At 44.0% G+C, this 19,991-nt stretch overlaps 1 protein-coding gene across 1 annotated transcript in view; it reads left to right on the top strand.

The window, feature by feature from the left end:
- LLGL1 (LLGL scribble cell polarity complex component 1) overlaps positions 1–19,991 on the top strand; it is a 108,193-nt gene that overhangs the window by 3,970 nt on the left and 84,232 nt on the right. The window contains exon 2 of the mRNA XM_044661757.1: positions 15,065–15,162. Coding sequence (XP_044517692.1) covers positions 15,065–15,162 — 98 coding nt within the window. The remainder of the gene's footprint in view (positions 1–15,064; positions 15,163–19,991) is intronic.

The following is a 19,991-nucleotide window of genomic DNA, read 5'->3' on the forward strand; positions in this document are numbered from 1 at the left end:
TTCCTTGTTTAAGGAAATGGGGTGTGAAATGGAGCCTGGGTTGGGGGAACTACAAATGGAAAGAATTATGGAGAATGATTTCTGCTTCCCTGTGGTATTCTAGCCAATGAGGGGTGACCTAAATACTTCCTTTTAACAAACTTGGTACCTATGGGTCTTAGCAGATTCTGAAGGGTGGGAACTTAAACTCACCTACACTTTGGCAACATCTTAAAAAAAAAACAATAAGAAAAGCCAAACAAACACCTCTACCCAAAAACAAAATAGTTCATGAAGAGGTGGTCTTGATGTGATCTTAAAAAATATTGGGGCCCAGGAATCAGGAGTTCTGGGTACTAGTCCCATTTCAGTTACCAAGTAGTTGGGTGATCTTGGATGAGTCACTTCCCTCTGTGGCCCTCAGTTTACTCACTGGTGTAAAATGAGGAAGTGGGACTAAATAATCTCTAAGATTTTTTCCTTTTATTTCTGATATTTGTGGGTTCTATTTAGGGTTAGATCTCTGGGTGTGAGTGAGTGATGTCATACAGGGAATGTAATTCTCTAATTCTCAGTCATCCAGGTTAGGCTGTACAGGGAGGGAAGGGCCCATGATATCTATAGTTCTCTGGTATTCCAGGTCTTTTGTGAGATGGGTAAATAAGGGAGTGTGCCTTAGATGATATCCTCTGGGAAGGATCCCAAATGGGATCCTAATGTGGCAAATAGGGTGTAATTTGGTCCAGTAGAAGAATCTTGGTCCTAGCAGAGACATGGTATGGGGTGGGGAAGGAAGAGAGAATTTATCAGAATGAGTGGGAACCAATTTCTACTGGACCCACAAAGCTCCCTACTTTGATTGGTTACTAGGTATGACTGAGTCCCCATGCTTTTCTTCCCTTCCTGCCTTTCCTCTTCCATCAGTCATCTTTTTTAAAAAATTTAAACCCTTGCCTTTTGCCTTAAATTCTATACTAAGCCTCTGTTCCAAGACAGAAGAGCACTACGGGCTAGGCTAGACAGTTGGGGTTAAGTGACTTGTTCAGGGTCACACAGATAAGAAGTGTCTAAAGATTTGAAACCAGGACCTACCTTTTCCCAGTCTTAAGATCTATCCACTGAGCCACCCAGTGGTCCTTCCCATCAGTCATTTTAATCAGTTATCCAACCCTTTGAACCTAGTATCTAGTCATAGTAACCTAGTCATAGATGTAGGGCCAGAAGGGATCTCACAAACTGTCTAGTCTGACCCTCCCATTTTGCAGCTGAGAAAACCGAGAGCCAAAGACTTGCCCAAAGTCACTCTAGCAGTAAGTCACAGAGCTGAGATTCAGACCAGGGCCCAGGGTAGAAGGGTGAGAATTCAAAGTCAGATAGGAAGCAGATATCCGTAAGTTCCCAATATGGAACCTCCAATTTCTCATCTTCTGCCTTTGCTTAAAGATGAAGGCTGTCCTCCTCAAACCTCTGCAGTAGGCCTTTCCCAGTTCCTCCAATTATTAATGCATCTTCCTCTCCCTCCCCTAAATTATTTTGTATGGTGTTTGTATATTATTTTGATTTTGCAGTTTCTTTTTTATCTTCATATCCCCATAATCTAGTACAGTGGCACTATAAGCACATAGGAAGTAGATAGATAGACAGATTCTAAGAAAGAAGGTAAGGGTTTAAAAAACAAAACCCACCTTTTATAGGATGTCTTTCCTTATCCCTTAAGATAGTGGTTTCCTTTTGTTGGTCCTTCCTTCCTTCCTTTCTTCCTTTACTCCTTCCTTCCCTTCCTCCCTTCCTTTCTTCTTCTCACCCTCCCTCACTCCTTTTTAAAACCCTTCCCCTTCCATCTTAGAATCAGTACTATGTATTGTTTCTAAGGCAGAAGAATGATAAGGGCTAGGCAATGCAGGCAATACTGAAGTTAAGGACATTTCCAGCCAGTCCTAGGCTTCCCTGGAGCCTACAATATCTCTTCCTAAAATTCTGTGAGAACTGCTGGTAACAAGTGGACTTTCCTATGTGCATGGGTCCCTGTGTCTGACTGGTCCCTTCACAGGGCCCTGACTTCCCTGAGCTAAAGGGAACTTATTCTAAAAAAAGCAGGCAACATGGTATCCAAAGTGGTTGGAATCCCAGTTTGACTTCCTACTGCTACATATGTAACTGGGGGCAGACTCTTGGCCTCCAAATTTCCCAAAATGAGATTGATTCCTCCCCACACAGGCCAGACTTCATCAGTCCACTGCAAACAAAAGCCAGCTGATCACAATTGAGACACCAGCTGGGGGGGGGGTGGGGTTTTTCAATTCAGTTCAACAAGTATATATTAACCAGAGCAGCTATATGGCTCTGTGGATAGACTGCCAGGTCCGGAGATAAGAGGTCCTGGGTTCAAATGTGACCCTCAGCAAGTCACTTAACTCTGTTTGCCTAGCTTTTACCATTCTTCTGCCTTAGTTTAGATTCTAAGATGGAAGGTAAGGGTTTTTTTAAAAGAAGGAAGGAAGAGGAAGAAAGGAAGAGAAAGAAAGGAAGAAAGGAGAAGAAAGGAAAAGAAAAAAAGAGGGAAGAAACAAAGAAAGAAAGAAGGAAGGAAGAATCAACAGAAGGGCTAGGGAAAGGCATCCTGTAGAAAGTGGGTTTTAGCTCTGACTTGAAGGAATCCAGTAGGCAGAGATGAAGGAAAAGAGGGTTCCATGTATAGGGGACAGCCAGAGAAAATCCTGGATTTGGGAGATGTCCTGTTTGAGGAACAGCAAGGCCAGCCAATTTCATTAGATGGCAGAATATATGGAGGAGAGAGAAAGATTTAAGATGTAAGAAGACTGGAAGTTGGGGGGGAGAGTGATTTACGAAGGGTTTGAATGCCAAACAGAGGATCTTATATTTTATCTTGGAGATAACAGGGAATCACTGGAATTTCTTGACTAGGAAAATCCCTTTGATAGCTGCGTGAAGAATGGTCTGGAGTGGGGAGTGGCAGGCAGAGTAGTTAGCAGGCTGTTGCAGTAGTCCAAGCACAACGTGATGAGGGCTTGGAGCAAGGCATTGTCAGAGGAGAGAGAAGGGGCCATATGGGAGACTTTCAAGGTACACTTCACTGGCCTTGGTAATAGATTGGATGTTGGAGTGAGTGAGAGTCAGGAGTAGAGGTTGATGCCTAGGTTACAAGCCTGGATGACTGGGAGGATGATGGTACTCTCAACAATAATAGGAAAGTTAGGAAGAGGAGAGGGGTTTGGAGTAAAAAAATAATGAGTTCAGTTTGGGATATGTGGAGTTTAACATGTCAGTGGGGCATCATCCAGTTTGAAATGTCCTTTAGGCAGTTGAAAATGGAAGACTGGATATCAGGAGAGAGTTTAGGGTTGGAGAAGTAGGTTTCAAATCATCAGCATAGAGAGATGATGGAATCTATGGGAGGTGATGAGATCAATCACCAAGTGAAATAGTAACACTCTAGGAAGAATAAAAGAGGGTGCAGGACAAAGACCTGTGAGTTACCCGTGGTTATGACATGATCTAGATAAAGGTCTAGCAAAGGAGATTGGAGAAGTAGTAGCCAGATAGGTAGGAGGAGAGCCAGCAGAGAGTATTATAAAAACCTGGAGAGAAAAGTGTGAGTATCAAGGAGAAGAGGGTGATTGAGAGTGTCAAAGGCTGCAGATGGGTTAAGGATTAGGTCTTAGCTGTGGGCCCCTGGGCAAGTCACTTAACTCTCTTTGCCTAGCCCTTGCCCCTCTGTCTTAGAGTTGTTACTAAGATGGAAAGTAAAAGTTAAAAAACAAACAAACAACAACAACAACAAAAAAAAAACAAACCTGGTACTTCCTAGGCAAGTGTAACCCTGGGCAAGTCACTTAACCCCTATTGCTTAGCCCTTAGCATTCTTCTGCTTTGGAACCAATACACAGTATTGATTCTAAGACTGAAGGTTAGGGTTTAAAAAAAAAAAGACTAGGGACCGAGAAAATACCATTAGATTTGGCAATTATAAGATCATTAGTAACATAGAAGAAAGGAGTTTCAGTTGAATGATGAAGCTGGAGGCCAGACTCTAGAGAGTTAAATAAGTGAGCCAGAGAGAAAAGAAAGTGGAGGCACCTATTGTAGACAGCCTTCTTCTCCAAGAGTTTAGCCACAAAAGGGAGGGGAGAGATGGGACCAACATTTACATATCGCAACAGATTGAATGCAGAAGCAGATATGGGATCCAGCTGTCTCCTATTAAGCCAGCCAGTAGAGATTTGCAAAAATATGTGAAACAATGCTACTCTTCTCACTAAAATTTTTTGCTTTGTTTTGGAAAATATAGTTATTTTTTATCTATTTTTTAAAAGTTATGTTAACTTATAATGGGATTGTAATGAATTAGTAAACATTTTAAAAGATATTTTAAATTTCTAATATGGTAAATATTGATAGATATAAATCCACATAAACCAAAGCTCTTTGGGTTCAAGTAATTTTTAAGAGTGTAAAGGGGTTGTGAGACCAAAAGTTTTGATAATTGATGAGTTGAAAAGGTTGGGCATATTGTAGAGGAAACATTGGGGGTAGAAGGGTGAGGCCAGACTGAGTGGGAATTCCTCATGTCAAAACCCTCTTCTGATCTCCCAGGAGCCTCTTCAGCTTCTCTCCAGATCAGGAAAAATGTGGGCATGAGAGTAGTCTTGGAAAGGGGAAACTTTTTTTCCATCCCAGAGTGGCCATCATTCTACAGATGAGGAAACTCAGGCCAGGAGAGATGAAGAGATGAACCTGGGGATGGGGAGGAAATAAGCATTTATTTTTTGTTTTGTTTTGTCGGGGTTTTTTTTGTAAGTTATTATCAGTGACATGTTATAACAAATTTCCACACAAGATTTCCTAAGTTGTATGATCAAATTTATCTCCCTCCCTCCCTTCCCTCTCCCAGTGCTGGCAAGGATTCTATCTGAGTTATACATGTATTATCATGCAAAACACATTTCCATGTTGTTCCTTTTAATAAGTGAATAATCTGGGGGCAGCTGGGTGGCTCAGTGGATAGAGAGCCAGGCCTAGAGATGGGAGGTCCTAGTGAGCATCCAAAGATGAATTTGAACTTGAGTCTTCCTAATTCCAGGTCTGGGCATTCTATCCACTGAGCTTCCCTCTATAGTAAATGACAGAACTGGTATTTGAACCCAGATCCTCTTAATTCCCCAAATCTAGCTTTCTTTGCACCCTGGAATACTACTACTCTTTGTCAGGGGCAGCTGGGCAGCTCAATGGATTAGGCTGGTGTTGGGAGGACCTGGGTTCAAATCTGGATGTGTAACCCCTGGGCAAGTCACTTCATCCCATTTACCCAAACTAGTCCTGGCCCTTGTGTCCTAGAGCCCTTCTTAGGATAGAAAGTGAGGGTTAAAAATAAATAAATAATACTCCCTGCCTTCTCATTTTCTTAAGGCTATGATGAAGGCACCAGCCCAACTACAAAAGATGATTATTTTTCCCCTGAGGAAGGGAAGGGATTGGTCAAGGTGAGGGCAGTGGGGGCTCCGTAGGCATTGATTAAATCCAGAGCTAGCTCAGAGCCTTGGGAGTGTTTCCTGCCAGGCTGCTGCTGCTTCTTTGTGCCCAGTACCAGTACTGGGGAAGTGCCAGGGTTGCCCGTACCAGGAAGCGCGGGGTGGGGAGCTGTCGCTTGGAAATGAGGTGTGTGAGGGAGGGAGGGAGCTCGCCAGACACATTTGGAGACGTGTTTAAATATAGCCCCGCTGGGGAGCCAGGGTGGGAGAGGTGAAAGATAGCAAGCACATGCCTCCCTGGGCTGAAGGTGTGAAGTCACGGGGTGCCTGCCCCAGCAGAAACCTGTCATTCCAAGGAGATGGAAGGGAACTTTAGACATTTTTCTGGTGAGTCCAGGTTCCCCCCACCCCAGTCCAAGAATCCCCTCAACAGCATCCCTGATAGCCAGATCTAGCCACTTTTTGAATACTTTTATTGATTATTGTCTTCATGGTATTCCTAAGGATTGTGATATTAAATTCATGAGTTTATGACCTCATGAAGCATGTCATCCCATTTTTGGGAGGTGAGGTAGGCGCTTCGTGATTAGAAAGTTCTTACAGCGAACTGAAATCTCTCTCCCTAGAGCTTCAGGTTGCTTATGGTTCTTGTGACCCCAAAGATTGAACTAGGTCTATTTTTTTAGTCTCAGTGTTCTACAGTTCTTGTCTTTTTGTCTTTTTTTTTTTTTTATAAGTAAGATCATAAGCTTGGGGGCAGCTAGTGGCTCAGTAGATTGAAAGCTAGTTCTAGAGATGAGAGGTCTTGGGTTCAAATATGGCCCCAGACACTTTCTAGCTGTGTGTAAGTAAGCAAGATGCTTACTCTCCATTGCCTAGCCCTAGTTAAAAAGAAAAGGAGGATTATAGTCCTGGAGATATATATCAACTGATCTTCTTATCTTCCTTTGTATATCTCCTCCTCCTACTACTATCTCCCCATAGATCTTCCTTCTAGATATTAGAGGATGGCTGGTATGTAGATTTAGGGGTAGTATGGATGAAGGAGGGATCGGGGGTCCAAGGCCTAAGCCAGCTGTAGTTGGTGAAGGAGGAATGCTCACTCCTCTCACAGTAGCTATTGATGTAATCTGTCCCTCTTCCCCCTGACAGGCTTGGTTGTTTAAACCTGTCAGTGACTTCTTTCTAACAGTTGCCCAGGTTGGGACCTCTTGAGAGGTTAGGTAGATGGTTAACCTTTCTAGGCCCAAACTGAGGTTGGATTAATTGTTAATAGGCTATTGATCAGCTTTGGAAACAATTGGTATCTATTAGTTCTCCCTTCCCAAAGGCTGTGATAGAATAACCACTCAGGAATGTACTTGTTAAATCACTGTATTAACTATTGATGGGGAAAGGATAACAAGGTAATGAGTTTGGGGATTGGGAACCCTATTGCTATTGTTTGGCTACTATGTTCATCGCTGATCAGAACTGGAGATGGCTAGGCTGGTAGAGGCTTGAGGTCTTCGCCTTCTCACTAACTCTGACCTGACCTGGCTACAGCCAAGTCAGAGAATATGAAGGCTATTGATGTAGATATTGATTGATGATGTGTGTATTTTCTCAGCTCTACTACCAATATTGATGGATCACTAGCTCTCTCTCAGTCAAGCACAGGTTATAGGTTCATGTTCTCTACCCTCTTCTTCTTCTACCACCCTTCACCTTCCTCTGTCCCAGTTCTTGGGATGCTCTAAGAGAAGTTTGCTCAAGTTCTGAGACCTCAACTGTAGTTCCGTGGGGGTATTTATAGGGTGGGGTCAACTGAATTTTGTCCCTGGCTCTTGGCACCTGGGAACATTCCAAATCTCTCAACTGCCATCCTTGTCAGTCTAGGTGGCATCCATCTTATCCCAGATAATGATTTCAACACCCTTAGCATACTTTTGCCTTGGAACTGATACATAGTATTGACTCTAAGATAGAAGATAAGAGTTTAAAAAAAAAAAAAAAAGGACTATAAGCTCCCTGAAAACAAGGATTCCTTGCATTTCAATAGCAAAGGGCTAGAAACCCAGGTTTGGAACTGGAAGAACTCTCAGAATCTACTACAACCTCCTCATTTTTCAGATGAATTGAAGTTCAGAAATGTTAAGTGACTTTTCTATGGTCACACAGATTAGTAGTCAGAGGTAGGATTTAAACTGATGTCCTCTGACTCCAGATCCATTGCCCTTTTAAAAAAACAAACAAAAAGCCTCAATTTTAATCTTAGAACTGTGATTCTAAGGCAGAAAAGTTGGGGATAAGTGATTTGCTCAGGGTTATCCAGCTAGGCCACATTTTTGAACCCAGGTCCTTTCATCTCCAGACCTGACTCTATCCACTGGGCTATCTAGCTCCTCCTTGACCCATTGCTCCTTTTATAGTAACACAGGAGAGGCATCCTATATCCTTGTTTCTTAGTTGACCCCCTCCTGTTGCCCTTATGCATGAGGGAAGTCTCATCTAGGTGACATCCATGGGTGCAAGGGAACAAATGCAGACAGCCTCTGTATTGTGTTGAGCTCTTAGGAGAGGCCAAAAATCTCCTGCTCAGGAAAAGGTCTCCTTTTTGAGGGAGGGGAGCCAACAGGGCAGATTTAACCTCTGGCCACTGGATTGGAGTGAATTCTTGGAGGTCTGGCGTGGGTTCAGACTCCATCCTTGCTTGGTCCTCTGTGTGTGTGTGTGTGTGTGTGTGTGTGTGTGTGTGTGTGTGTGTGTGTGAGAGAGAGAGAGAGAAAGAGAGAGAGAGTGAGAGTGAGAGAGAGAGAGAGAGAGAGAGAGAGCGCACTATGGGTGGGCTGAAACAAGGGAAGGCATCCTTTAGTTACCAGAATGTAGCCCAGTCCAAGAAAAACAGAGCATCTGGCCGGAGCAGTGACAAGAGGTGCCCTTGGGAGTGGAGGGGAAGCATATTGGGAAGGAGGAGAGTGGGGATAGGATACTGTGAAGCTGTCTTCTCACTGTGGGTTCCTAGAGGTTTCTCTGATACCCAAATGAGACAGGAGATGTGGAACTGACTTCAAAGCACCTTCCCCTGCCTGTGCTGGGGGTTGGGCGTCTGAGGTCCGAGTTCTCCCATCAGCTAGTCTGAGGTCCCAAGAAATCCATTAAGACCACCTGCTGGATGATTTGAAGTTGGAAGAGGAAACAGCTGCCAGGCCAAAGCTCCCAGCCCTAGCCACACTCTCCCTGTTGCCTCTTCTTGTGTCGAGGGTCAGTCCCAGGACATTTCTTGGCCATTCTGTGCTTCTTGGTCCTGTGTTTGGTCCTTGGTTGGTCAGAATTGTAGGCAGACCAGAAACCTCCAGAGGAAGGAAGAGGACATAGTTCCTGCTCCCTGATGATGGAGAACCAAGGATGGGGAAGCTTGTGCTTGTAGAGGGCTCTCTTAACTCCTCAAAGTTAAGCTCTCTGTTCAGCTTTGGAAGAGAACTTAGAGTCCTTAAAGCTTGCAAAGGGCTATCCAATTTGATCTTCACAATCACTGTGAATATCAGTATGCCCATTTAGCAGATGAAGAAGCTGAGGCTCAGAGGAGTTCTTTATACAGATAGAAACCTTCAGGAATGAAATTTAATCAGCAAGTGTTTCTTGAAAACTACATGACAAAAGTCACTTAATCCACATAGCCTAGCCCTTATCGCTCTTCTTCGGTAGAACCAACGTACAGTATTTATTCTAAGATGGAAGGTAAGGGTTTAAAAAAAAAAAGAAAAGAAAAGGAAAGAAAACTATGTGCCAAACTCTATACTTGGCACTGAGGAAACAAATACAAAAAAATGAAACCATTTCTACTCTCAAAGAATGTACAGTTTACTAGAGGGTGTACATGTATGTGTGAATAAATATTATATATATGTACATATATATTTATGTACACATATATGTGTATGTAGATAGGGCAGCTAGGTGGTACAATGGATAGAGTACCAGACCTGGAGTTAGGAAGACCTGAATTCAAACCTGGCTCAGACCTTTACTAGCTGTGTGACCCTAGGCAAGTCCTTTAACCCTGTTTGCCTCCATTTCCTCATCAGTCAAATGAGCTGGAGAAGGAAATGGCAAACCACTCCAGTCTCTCTGCCAAGAAAACCCCAAATGGGGTCACGAAGAGTCAGACATGACTGAAACAATTCATGAACAGAAGAGGAGTTTCTATTTAATCTCGAGGGCATTAGGGATTTGGTAGGGTTGATTGGATAGGGGAAGTGTCACAAGTAGGCCTATGCCTTCTCTATGGAAGATGGCCAGGAAAGGGGAGAGACCCTGGAGACAGGAAGGTGGTTCTTGGCACTAGTCTAGCCAGATGAAGCTCTGAGCTTAGTAAGATGGGAGTAGACAGAGATATTGTGAAGGTAGAAAAGTAAGATTTGGCAAGTGATTGGTTCTGTGGGATGAGAGAGAATGAGGAGCTGAGGTTACCGATTAGGAGTTACCAACCTGGGAAACTGGGAGAAAAATGGTGGCTGGGGACAGCCATGTGGCTGAGTGGATAGAGAATTAGGTCTAAAGATAGGAGATTCTTAGTTCAAATTTAGCCTCAGACGCTTCCTAGCTCTGTGACCCTGGGCAAGTCACTTAACCCCAATAGTTCAGCCCTTACAGCTCTTCTGCCTAGGAAGTGATACCTATCTAGTAGGGATTCTAAGTCAAAAGGTAAAGGTTAAAAAAAAATGGTGGTCCCCTCTGCAGCAGAGGCACCAAACTCACAACTCTAGCAGGGCTGGAACCAGATTAAATATAATTGGAAAATGTATCACAAAATAAATAAAAATGTAGTACATCCTATATAATGCTAATTTGTAGCTTTCTAAGTCAATATGCAGCCTGCAGGGATCCTTTTCTATTTGAGTTTGAGCATAGAAACAGAAGTTTGGAAGAGGGGAATGTATTTTTGGGGAATGTTCTGAGTTGTGTTTTGGATATGTTGAGTTTGAGATGACTCTGGGACATGTAGATATAAATATCCTAAAGGCAATGACTGATGCTCAGGAGGCAGACTAGGACTGGATATGTAAATATGTGAATTAATTACATGGAGATGATAATTAAATCCAAAGGAGCCAGTGAGGTCACAAAGAGCCCAGGGCAGAACTTTGGGGAATACTCACAGTGAGAATCACTTGGAGAGAAAAGAACTGTCACAGAAACTAAAAAGGAATCAGTGTCCAGAAGAAGAATGTGCTCAGCAGGGTCATATGTACCTGTGGACCTCTCTTCCTGGAAGGGGGAATAAAAAAAAAAAGTCAACACATCTGATTGATGCATTCAAAAACCATTTGCAATATATAACACTCATGGATATCTCACCTCTAAAAAAAGTATTGGTTAATTGTGTCTTAATTTTTTTGGTCTTACTTAATTTTATATCCTGCAAATTTATTGAAGTTAAAATATCAGAATCAGGGAGTCAAAATATCAAAGTTTAAATGTGAATATATTAAAGTCATAATTTGGAAGTTAAAAGGTCAAAAAGGATGAATTGGGGGGGGGGTCAGATTTATCAGTTCAAAGATAGGCCACTCCTAATTTCACACTTGTTGCTTTATATATATACTACACTGTCTTGAAGTTAGGAAGACCTATGTTCAAATCTTGCCTCTGACACTTAGCATATGGTTTAACCTCTGAGCCTTGGTTTCCTCAACTACAAAATGAAAGAGTAGAACTAAATTGCATTAAAAAAAACCACAACAAAAAACCCTTTCCTCTCACCTTAGAATAAATACTTTGTATTGGTTCTAAAGCAGAAGAGTAGGAAGGGCTAGGCAATGAGGGTTAAGTGACTTGCCCAGGGTCACACAGCTGGGAAATGTCTGAGGCCATATTTGAACCCAGGACTTCCGTCTCCAGGCCTGGCTCTCTATACACTGAACCACTAGCTGCCCCTGTATTATTTTTAAAATATTAAAAAACATTTTTTTTACCAATTAAATGTAATAACCAATTTCCATGCGCCTGTTTCCTAGATTGCTTGTAAGGTTCCTTCCACCCTTAAATTCCATGAGGGATTGAGGTTAGCTAGAAGGAAGAGTCTTCTCAGAAGAGAGAATTGGTCATGCATGTGGCTTGCTTGGTGATAAGAGGAAGGACTTTCTGACCTAGAAAAGCCCCTCTAGCTGTGAGCTAGATGAACAGACACTGCCTTCTGAGCCCAATTCTGTGCCTCCTCTGGGAGGCTAAAGGTAGAGACTGACCCTCTCCCGTGACCTGCGACCATGAGCCCAGTGGATTTATGCTAGCTGCGATTTGTGGCACACTGGGTCCTCCCCCGGTATCGGGCTGCTTGCAGGAGGCTAGACCTCTTAAACTGAGAAGACCAGGAGACAGCTGAATCCACAGAAATAGTAGATATCTATGGGTTTGGTCAACCAGACGCTGGTCACCCTTTGAGCTTAGAGAAGGGAATAATTTCAGGATAAAGGATCTCATTGATCTCATTGGTGGAAAGCTTGTTTCTCTTAGAGGTGAGGGAATGTTTAGAGAAATTCCTGGATTTCAGTGCCTTTTAGGTACGACCCTGCTCTATGAGGCGGATGTCAGGATGGACAGCTCTGCCTCTGCCACCCTGCCTTCTGGGACTGCATGGTGGCCTAGGATTACTCTTACCTCTTAGAGAGTGGGGAGAAAGTGGGTCGTGTGCATAACTCTGGGGTGAGCTTTTGTGGGGCCATTTCCCCCCATCTGATTGGTGTTCCAGTGACCAGGTGTCTCTCCACCTGGTTGATTGTCTTTGACTATATTCTCTCACTTTCTGGGCAAATTTAACTTCTGTAGCTGAGACTTTGTGACATTGATGGGCAGGATTAGTTCTGACTAGTGTAGGATTTAAATTAATATCCAACACTCCAAGAATTCTATTTTACAGAGCTTATTAATAATCACTTGAAGTAGAAGGAATAAAAAGGAAATAGAAATTTAAAAAACCTAATTATCTAAGAAAATTAAAACCACGTAAGTTCTCCTGCCTCTCCCTCACCTCACCCCCACAGCCCCCTATCACCAGCCCTTAACCTCAGAAGAAACACGGGATGCTGGGAATTGGAGTTCTAGGGTACGGAAATTAATTACACACTAGGACCTGGAGTAAATATGATTTATTCCTATAGATATTGAAGTCTTTACTATGTGAGCAGGCCTGGACTAGAGACTGTGGGAGGATGGAGCTATAGTGCAACCTTTGCTTTTGAGAACCGTAGAGTCCAATATAGAGATGTGATTAACGTACATGGGAGGTCGTCTAACATCTCTAAATTAGACTTTAGGCTTTATAAAGTTAAGCCTGCAAATGTTGTTCTGGTCATTTCAGAATTTTCTGATTCTAGAGGCAGCTCAGTGGATAGAGAGCCAAACCTGGGTTCAAATTTGTCCTCAGACACTTCCTAGCTGGGTGACCCTGGGCTCTTAACCCCCCTTTCCTAGCCCTTACCACTTTTTTTTTTAACCAATTACATATAATAAGTTTCCATGCACCTAGCTATTTCCTAGTTTGCTTGTAAGGTTCCTTCCACCCTTAAATTCCATGAAGGATTGAGTTTAGCTAGAAGGAAGCATCTTCTGCCTTGGAATCAATATACAGTATTGATTTCTAAGATGGAAAGTGGAGGGTTTAAAAAAAAAAAAGAAAGAAGAGATGAGGGAGTCTTATTTGCAAAGTCCTGGATGTGGAAGTGACCCAACTCCTTCTCAGGTAGACGGGCAAACTTTGCCTTTGAGGTTTTTACAAAATCATCCAATTCTTCATGGCTCTGTTTGGGGTTTTATTGGCAAGGATACTAGAGTAGTTTGCCACTTCCTTCTCCAACTCATTTTACAGATGAGGAAACTGAGGCAAAGAAGGTTAAGTGACTTGCTCTGAATCACCTAGCTATTAATTATCTGAAGCTAGATTTGAACTCGGGAAGAGGAGTCTGCTTGCAGACATAGTAAATATAAATACTTAAATATCTATGATCAGAGCATGACTTGAATGAAACAGCTATGAAAGGACTCCCCCAACCCACCCCTTTAGAGAGAGGTGAGAGGTCTGCAAGTGGGGCACATTGCATATGTTTTCTTTCTCTTTTTTAAAAAATAAATTATTTATTTAAACTCTTACCTTCTGTCTCAGAATCAGTATTGTGCATTGGTTCCAAGGCAGAAGAGTGGTAAGGGCTAGGCAATGGAGTTAAGTGACTTGCCCAGGGTCACACAGCTAGGAAGTGTCTGAGGACAGATTTGAACCCAGGACTTCCCATCTCTGGGCCTGACTCTCAATATACTGAGCCACCCAGCTCCCCTCTATTATTTATTTATTTTATTATTTATTTTTTTAATTTTTTTTTTTTTATATTTTTAAACCCTTAACTTCTGTGTATTAGTTCCTTGGTGGAAGAGTGGTAAGGGTAGGCAATGGGGGTCAAGTGACTTGCCCAGGGTCACACAGCTGGGAAGTGTCTGAGGCCAGATTTGAACCTAGGACCTCCCGTCTCTAGGCCTGGCTCTCAATCCACTGAGCTACCCAGCTGCCCCCCTCTATTATTTATTTTTAACATTTTCTTTTTGAATTTTGAATTCCAAATTCTCTTCCTCCTCACTCCTTCCCCTACCCACTGAGAAGGCAAGCAATATCATATCAATTATACATGATTTCACATGTTTTCAAATTATTGATTGGTTGTGTTGATTTTTTTCCTTTTTCATTTCCTTTTCCTTTTTTATCTTTAAAAAATATTTTTTATTACATGGGATGACTCGTGGGGTTGGGGGGAGGTAATATGGTGATGTAGAAAACAAAAAGACATCAATAAAAACCCATTTTTAAAATATCTATGATCATAAAAGGATGATAGACTTAGAAATGAATGGGATCTTTGAGGTAATTTAATGCAACCTCTTTACTTTATAGGTGAGGAAGCTGTGACACCGAGACAGTAAGTGACTCGCCTGAGGTCACTCCAGCTCAGGGCTGGAGAAGTTCAGAGGAGGCTGGAATCATTGGGGATTGTCACAATACAGGAAGGCATTCCAAGCGTGAGACTAGGTTGTATAGGGTGTTTTTATATTTATGTAGTATTTTATTTTTTTAATTCAAATTGATTTTCAGTTTCAGTTTCTAGAATTCTTTCCCTCCCACCCATTGAGAAGGCAAGAAAAAACCTGTTACATAGCATTTTAAGACTCTCTTCACAATAGTGCCTATGAGGTAGGCAGTGTGAGTATGCCTTCCCATTTTACAGATGAAGAAATCAGGGATTAAGTGTCTTATCTGAGATCATTCAGCTAGTTAAGTGGCCAAGCCAAGGTTTGAACTTGGACCTTTCTGAATCCTGAGTCCATTGTAATTCGCTTCCTCCCTGGTGCCAGGCTGAGCTGTTTAGACTTGATCTTGTAGGTAATGGAAAGGCATGTGTGATTTGTATGTTTATCATTGTTTGTATCTGTGTGTCTGTCTGGGCATGTGTCTGAACCAGTCTGTGTAATTCTCTGTGTGTTTCTCTCTGCCCCTTGCCCTTTGGGACCCTGGTGGGGCCGCGAAAGCCTTCCCGGCTTCTGGAAGGTCACCAGCTATTTCCTTCTCTTTCCAGACTGTGGAACATGGATTCCCCAACCAGCCCAGCTCTCTGGCTTACGACCCCAAGCTTCGCATCATGGCTATCGGAACAAAATCTGGAGCCGTCAAAATGTATCCTTTTCTCTTCCCTGCCATTTTCAAGATGGCCCCGGGAGTCCCCAAGGGGCTGAGAGGTAAGATTGACTCAGCATAATTTAGAGAAGGAATCTTTCCCCCTGTGCCCCAGGGACTAGATGGAAGCAAGCAGCACGTGTGGACGTATACCCGCTGAATCTACGATATTTCCCTGGTTATTGTTTGGGGAGAGCAGCTGGGGTAGGTTGGGAGAGAAATGTTTAAGTTGAGTCTTGAAGGATGGGTAGGATTTGGTTCCAGAAAAACATTTTTTTTTTTTTATGTGGGGAGACAAAATTTAACTCATAGATGGGAGTAAGTATAGGATATTTGGGGAGGTTGTTGGTGGTGGTAGTCTGGGTATCACCATGTCCTTAAAAGTGTGCTTTATAGTAGGGTACCTGGGTGGCTCAGTGGATTGAGAGCTAGGCCTAGAGATGGGAAGTCCTGGGTTCAAATATGGCCTCAGACACTTCCTCGCTGCGTGATCCTGGGCAAGTCACTTAATCCCCATTGCTTAGCTTTTATTGGTCTTCTGCCTTGGAACCAATATACAGGATTGATCCTAAGATGGAAGCTAAAGGTTTTTTGGTTTTTTTAAGTGTTCTGTAAGAAATAAGGTTGATTAGACCCCTACATGGCTTTGAGTACCATGCTGGGGAATCTGGTAGAAGGAAGGAAACAATGAACCTTTTTGGAAGGGTGATAGGGTGAAAATAGTCTTTGGAAGAGAACTCTGGAAACATATTGGATGGAGTGCCTTGAGTATGGTTTGGTGGTTAATAAATAATTATTGGGGGGCAGCTGGGTGACTCAGTAGATTGAGAGCCAGGCCCAGAGATGGGAAGTCCTGGGTTCAAATCTGGCCTCAGACACTTCCTCGCTGTGTGACCCTGGGCAAGTCATTTAATGCTTATTATTATTATACTACTATTTATTTATTATTATTACTATGATGATTATTATTACTATATTAATGCCCATTGCCTAGCCCTTACCACTTCTGCCTTGGAACCATCTAAGATGGAAGGTAATAAGGGGTTTAAAAAATAAATGAATGAATGAATGCCTAAATAAATCAGCAGTGTATTGAATGAGTGGATGAGAAACCCACATGGCTTATGGAGGAAAGGCCGAGGTTGTTGTAGTTTTAATGTTAGACTTCCTTTGGCTGTCCCTTCCCCAGCCTAAGCATGGGATACCCCTTGTTGGGTGATCTCTGATCTTCAGGTTTCTGGTCTGCTATTTCTGTTCCTCTCCTTGATATTTCCACGACCTCCTCTGGTCCTCCTTGCCTCCATTTCCCCAGTTCCCAGAGTAGGAGCGAGCAGAATCCTCCTCACCTCCTCCTGGACATCCGTGCGTCCTTTCTCATCGGTCAGGTCCAGGACAAGAATCGGGTCTTTCTGGCTCCAAGCTAAGTCTTACACCGACCCGGGATGGCCAGGGCCAGCTGGTGGAGTCATGGGCGCTACGAGGCTTGGATCAGAGGGACATTAAGGTTATACAGCTGGGTTTGCGGGGTTAGGGTTAGAATTGCGGGGTTCGGGGTTAGGCCAGGGGGTGAAGGGAAGTGGGGGACCAGAAACTCTTGGCCTGAGGCTGGGAAGGGCTGGGAAAGGCAGGGCTTGGGAGGAGGAGACCTGAAAGGGGTTTAGGGAAGAAGCCGAGGCGTCGAGCCCAGGATGCAGCCAGGTCTGTCGTCCTTCTCCTTCCCCGCAGGGCGAAGGGGCATGTGGGCCGTGGCTTTCCCTGACCACCTGCTAGAGGACCCAGAGTGTGGAGCAGGGCCGGCTCCGAGGCCGGTGCTCCCGGGCCCAGCTTTGTCCCCCCTCTTGCTTCTGTGTTAAGGCCGGCCCCGGTCATTCCGGCGAGGAAGATGCTCTGTCAGTCCTCAGAGAGGCGGGCAGGCCTCCCCTCGCTGCCTCCCCTCCCTGGCACCGCTCCTGGTCCCTCGCCTGCGGGGTGGGGGAGGGGTGGGCACAATCAGGGTTCCTGTATGGCTGGGGACAAAGCAGGCATTTTCCGTTGCACAGTGCCTGCACCCAGGGATGGCGGGGTTGGCCCTAGCCTGAGCAGCTGAGCGCTTCCTGCCCCCAGCTGCGGAGAAGCGGCCCTCGTGGATCTGGGGTTGGACAAATCAGGGTCTGCTCCTTCCTATCTGTGTGACTTTGGGCAAGTCCCTTAACTGCCTCCCAAGGTCCTCCTGTCTTCAGAATGAGGAGATCCCCAAAGGCCCTTCTGGCTCCAAATCCAAGATCTTTTGAACAAGGAGGCAGCCTGGGAGTCTGGACTTAGGCCTTTTCCAAATCTGCCCCTAAATTGTTCTGTTTGTGCAAGGAAGCTACTCTTATGAAGCCTTCTTTTCAGGGGACTGCTGGAGGGCTCAGTGGATGGAGAGCCAAGCCTAGAGACAGGAGGTCCTGGGTTCAAATTTGACCTCCGACACTTCCTTGCTGTGTGACCCTGGCCTAGTCATTTCACCCCTATTGTTGCCTAAGCCTTCTCTTCTGCCCTGGAACCAATGCCCAGTATTGATTCTAATATGGAAAGTAAGGGCTTAAAAAATTAATTACTGTAAGATTAAAATTAACATCCAATAACTCTACATATTATATTTTATAAGATTTACTAATAATCACTTGAAGTAAAGGAAATAAAGAGACAAGAATAAAAGCCTGAGTAAAGAGAAGTTTTCCCGACCGAGTTAGTGGGAGAAGAGAGAGAGGGCGGGTTACAGAAACTTTATCTCCAAAACGGAAGGGCATAACGTCAGGACAAAAGTGGGATTCTGAGAAATGGAGCCCTGGGGTACAGAATTCTAATTACACACCATCTTCCTGCTCAAGCTGACTCACCGGCCCTCAGCTCAGACCGAGAGACTAGCCTGGAGATGCTTGGAAGAGGAACCCCAGTTATTCTCCTATTTTGGGGGGGACACTGTCATCATTAAAAAGCAGTTATAGAACTGTACTAAATATTGTGGCAGGGGGTGGGGGGGCTACAAAATGTGCTTGTGTACATATCTGCATAAACCATTAAACATAGACATCACACGTGTCTTTCCATTACCTGTAAGATCAAGTCTAAACAGCTCAGCCTGGCACCAGAAAGGCGTTAGGATACCATGGAAAGAACAGTGGGTTTAGCCTTGACTCTGCCCTTTCATTAGCTGCATGACTTGGGGTAATCCATTTAACATATCTAAATCTTGAGCTTTCTGTGGATAGAGAGCCAGGCTAGAGATGGGAGAACTTGGGTTCAAATGTAACCTCAGACACTTCCTAACTGAGTGACTGTGGGCAAGTTACTTAATCTCAGTTGTCCAGCCCTTACCTCTCTTCTGCCTTAGAACCAATACTTAGTTTTGATTTTTTGACAGAAGGTAGGGGTTTTAAAAATAAATAAAGAAAATTAAGAAAAAAAATAAAGTAGGGGGCAGCTGGATGGCTCAATAGATTGAGAGCCAGGCCCAGAGATGGAGGTCCTGGGTTCAAATCTGTCCTCAGACACTTCCTGGCTGTGTGACCCTGGGTAAGTCACTTGACCCCCATTGCATAGCCCTGACCACTCTTCTGCCTTGGAACCAACATGTAATGTTGATTCCAAGACAGAAGGTAAGGGGCTCAAAATAAATTAATTAAGTAAGTAAATCTTGAGCCTTCAGACTCAAGGCTCTCATAATGTAATAGGGGAGAGACGAGATACTAGCATTAAATTATCATGGGACAGTATGTGGTGTGCGGTAGAATTCCAGAGGAAGAAGAGATCAGTGGGAGTAAACAGAGAAGTTTTCTTGGCCTGGGGTGGGGTCTACCTTTTTTCTTTTTTCTTTTTTAAACCCTTACCTTCTGTCTTAGAATCAATACTGTGTATTGGCTGTAAGACAGAAGAGCGGTAAGGGCTAAGCAATGGGGGTTAAGTGACTTTCCCAGGGTCACCCAGCTAGGAAGTGTCTGAGGCCAATTTTGAACCCAGGACCTCCTGTCTCTAGGCTTGGCTCTTAACCCACTGAGCCACCCAGCTTCCCCCCTGAAAAGAAAGTTTGAATCTCATTTAAGAGTGGCTTCCCAAACTCTACTTGTGCATGCTAAATTATTATTTAGCTTCTACCATCGTCCATGATGGAATGTAAAATAAATTGGTTTTATACTAGGAAAGAGTGGCTTCCCAGCATGAACAGAAGACCTTCTGTCTCTAGGCCTGACTCTCTGTCCCCTGAGCCACCTCGCTGCCCCCAGGACCTGCCCTTCTTAAGCCACGTGCCTTTGAAAGAGCAACTGACAACCCAACTGGTCTCCAGTTGCCACCAAGAATGGCGTCCCTGCTGGAGCAGGTGGGCAGGGGGCTAGATACCGAAGAGACAAGAGACCTCTGTCCTCTCCTGAAAGGAACTGATTGTGTCTCTTGACGCTGCTCTGGAGACGTTGGGGACCATTCCCTTCCACAAACATTTATGGCATGCCCACCGTATAGGATTCGGTGCCCAGCGGCTCGGATTTCCCTGTTTTGCAAAGGAGGACATGAGCGATTAAAGTGACTTAACCCGCAGATTGAATGGTAGAGCTGTAAGGTATTCTCCCTTCGCATCCATTGTTCTTTTGTCTGTTCCTTTGGTAGAGACCGAAGGAATGGTGTCCCTTTCCAGATCCCAAAGGCTGATTACACGTTTGTGATGGGGGATGCCGCTTGCCCCCTCCAAATTGCTATCACACATACTTATCTGGGGTAGAGGAATTGGATGACTGTATACGTGTTGGGGATGGAGGGCTGGCAGAGGGCTTGTTATCAGACTGGACTTCCGGTTCTTCTTGCAGCCTGAATCC

Source organism: Gracilinanus agilis, chromosome 1 (assembly GCF_016433145.1).
Source record: "Gracilinanus agilis isolate LMUSP501 chromosome 1, AgileGrace, whole genome shotgun sequence".
Taxonomy (NCBI): domain Eukaryota; kingdom Metazoa; phylum Chordata; class Mammalia; order Didelphimorphia; family Didelphidae; genus Gracilinanus; species Gracilinanus agilis.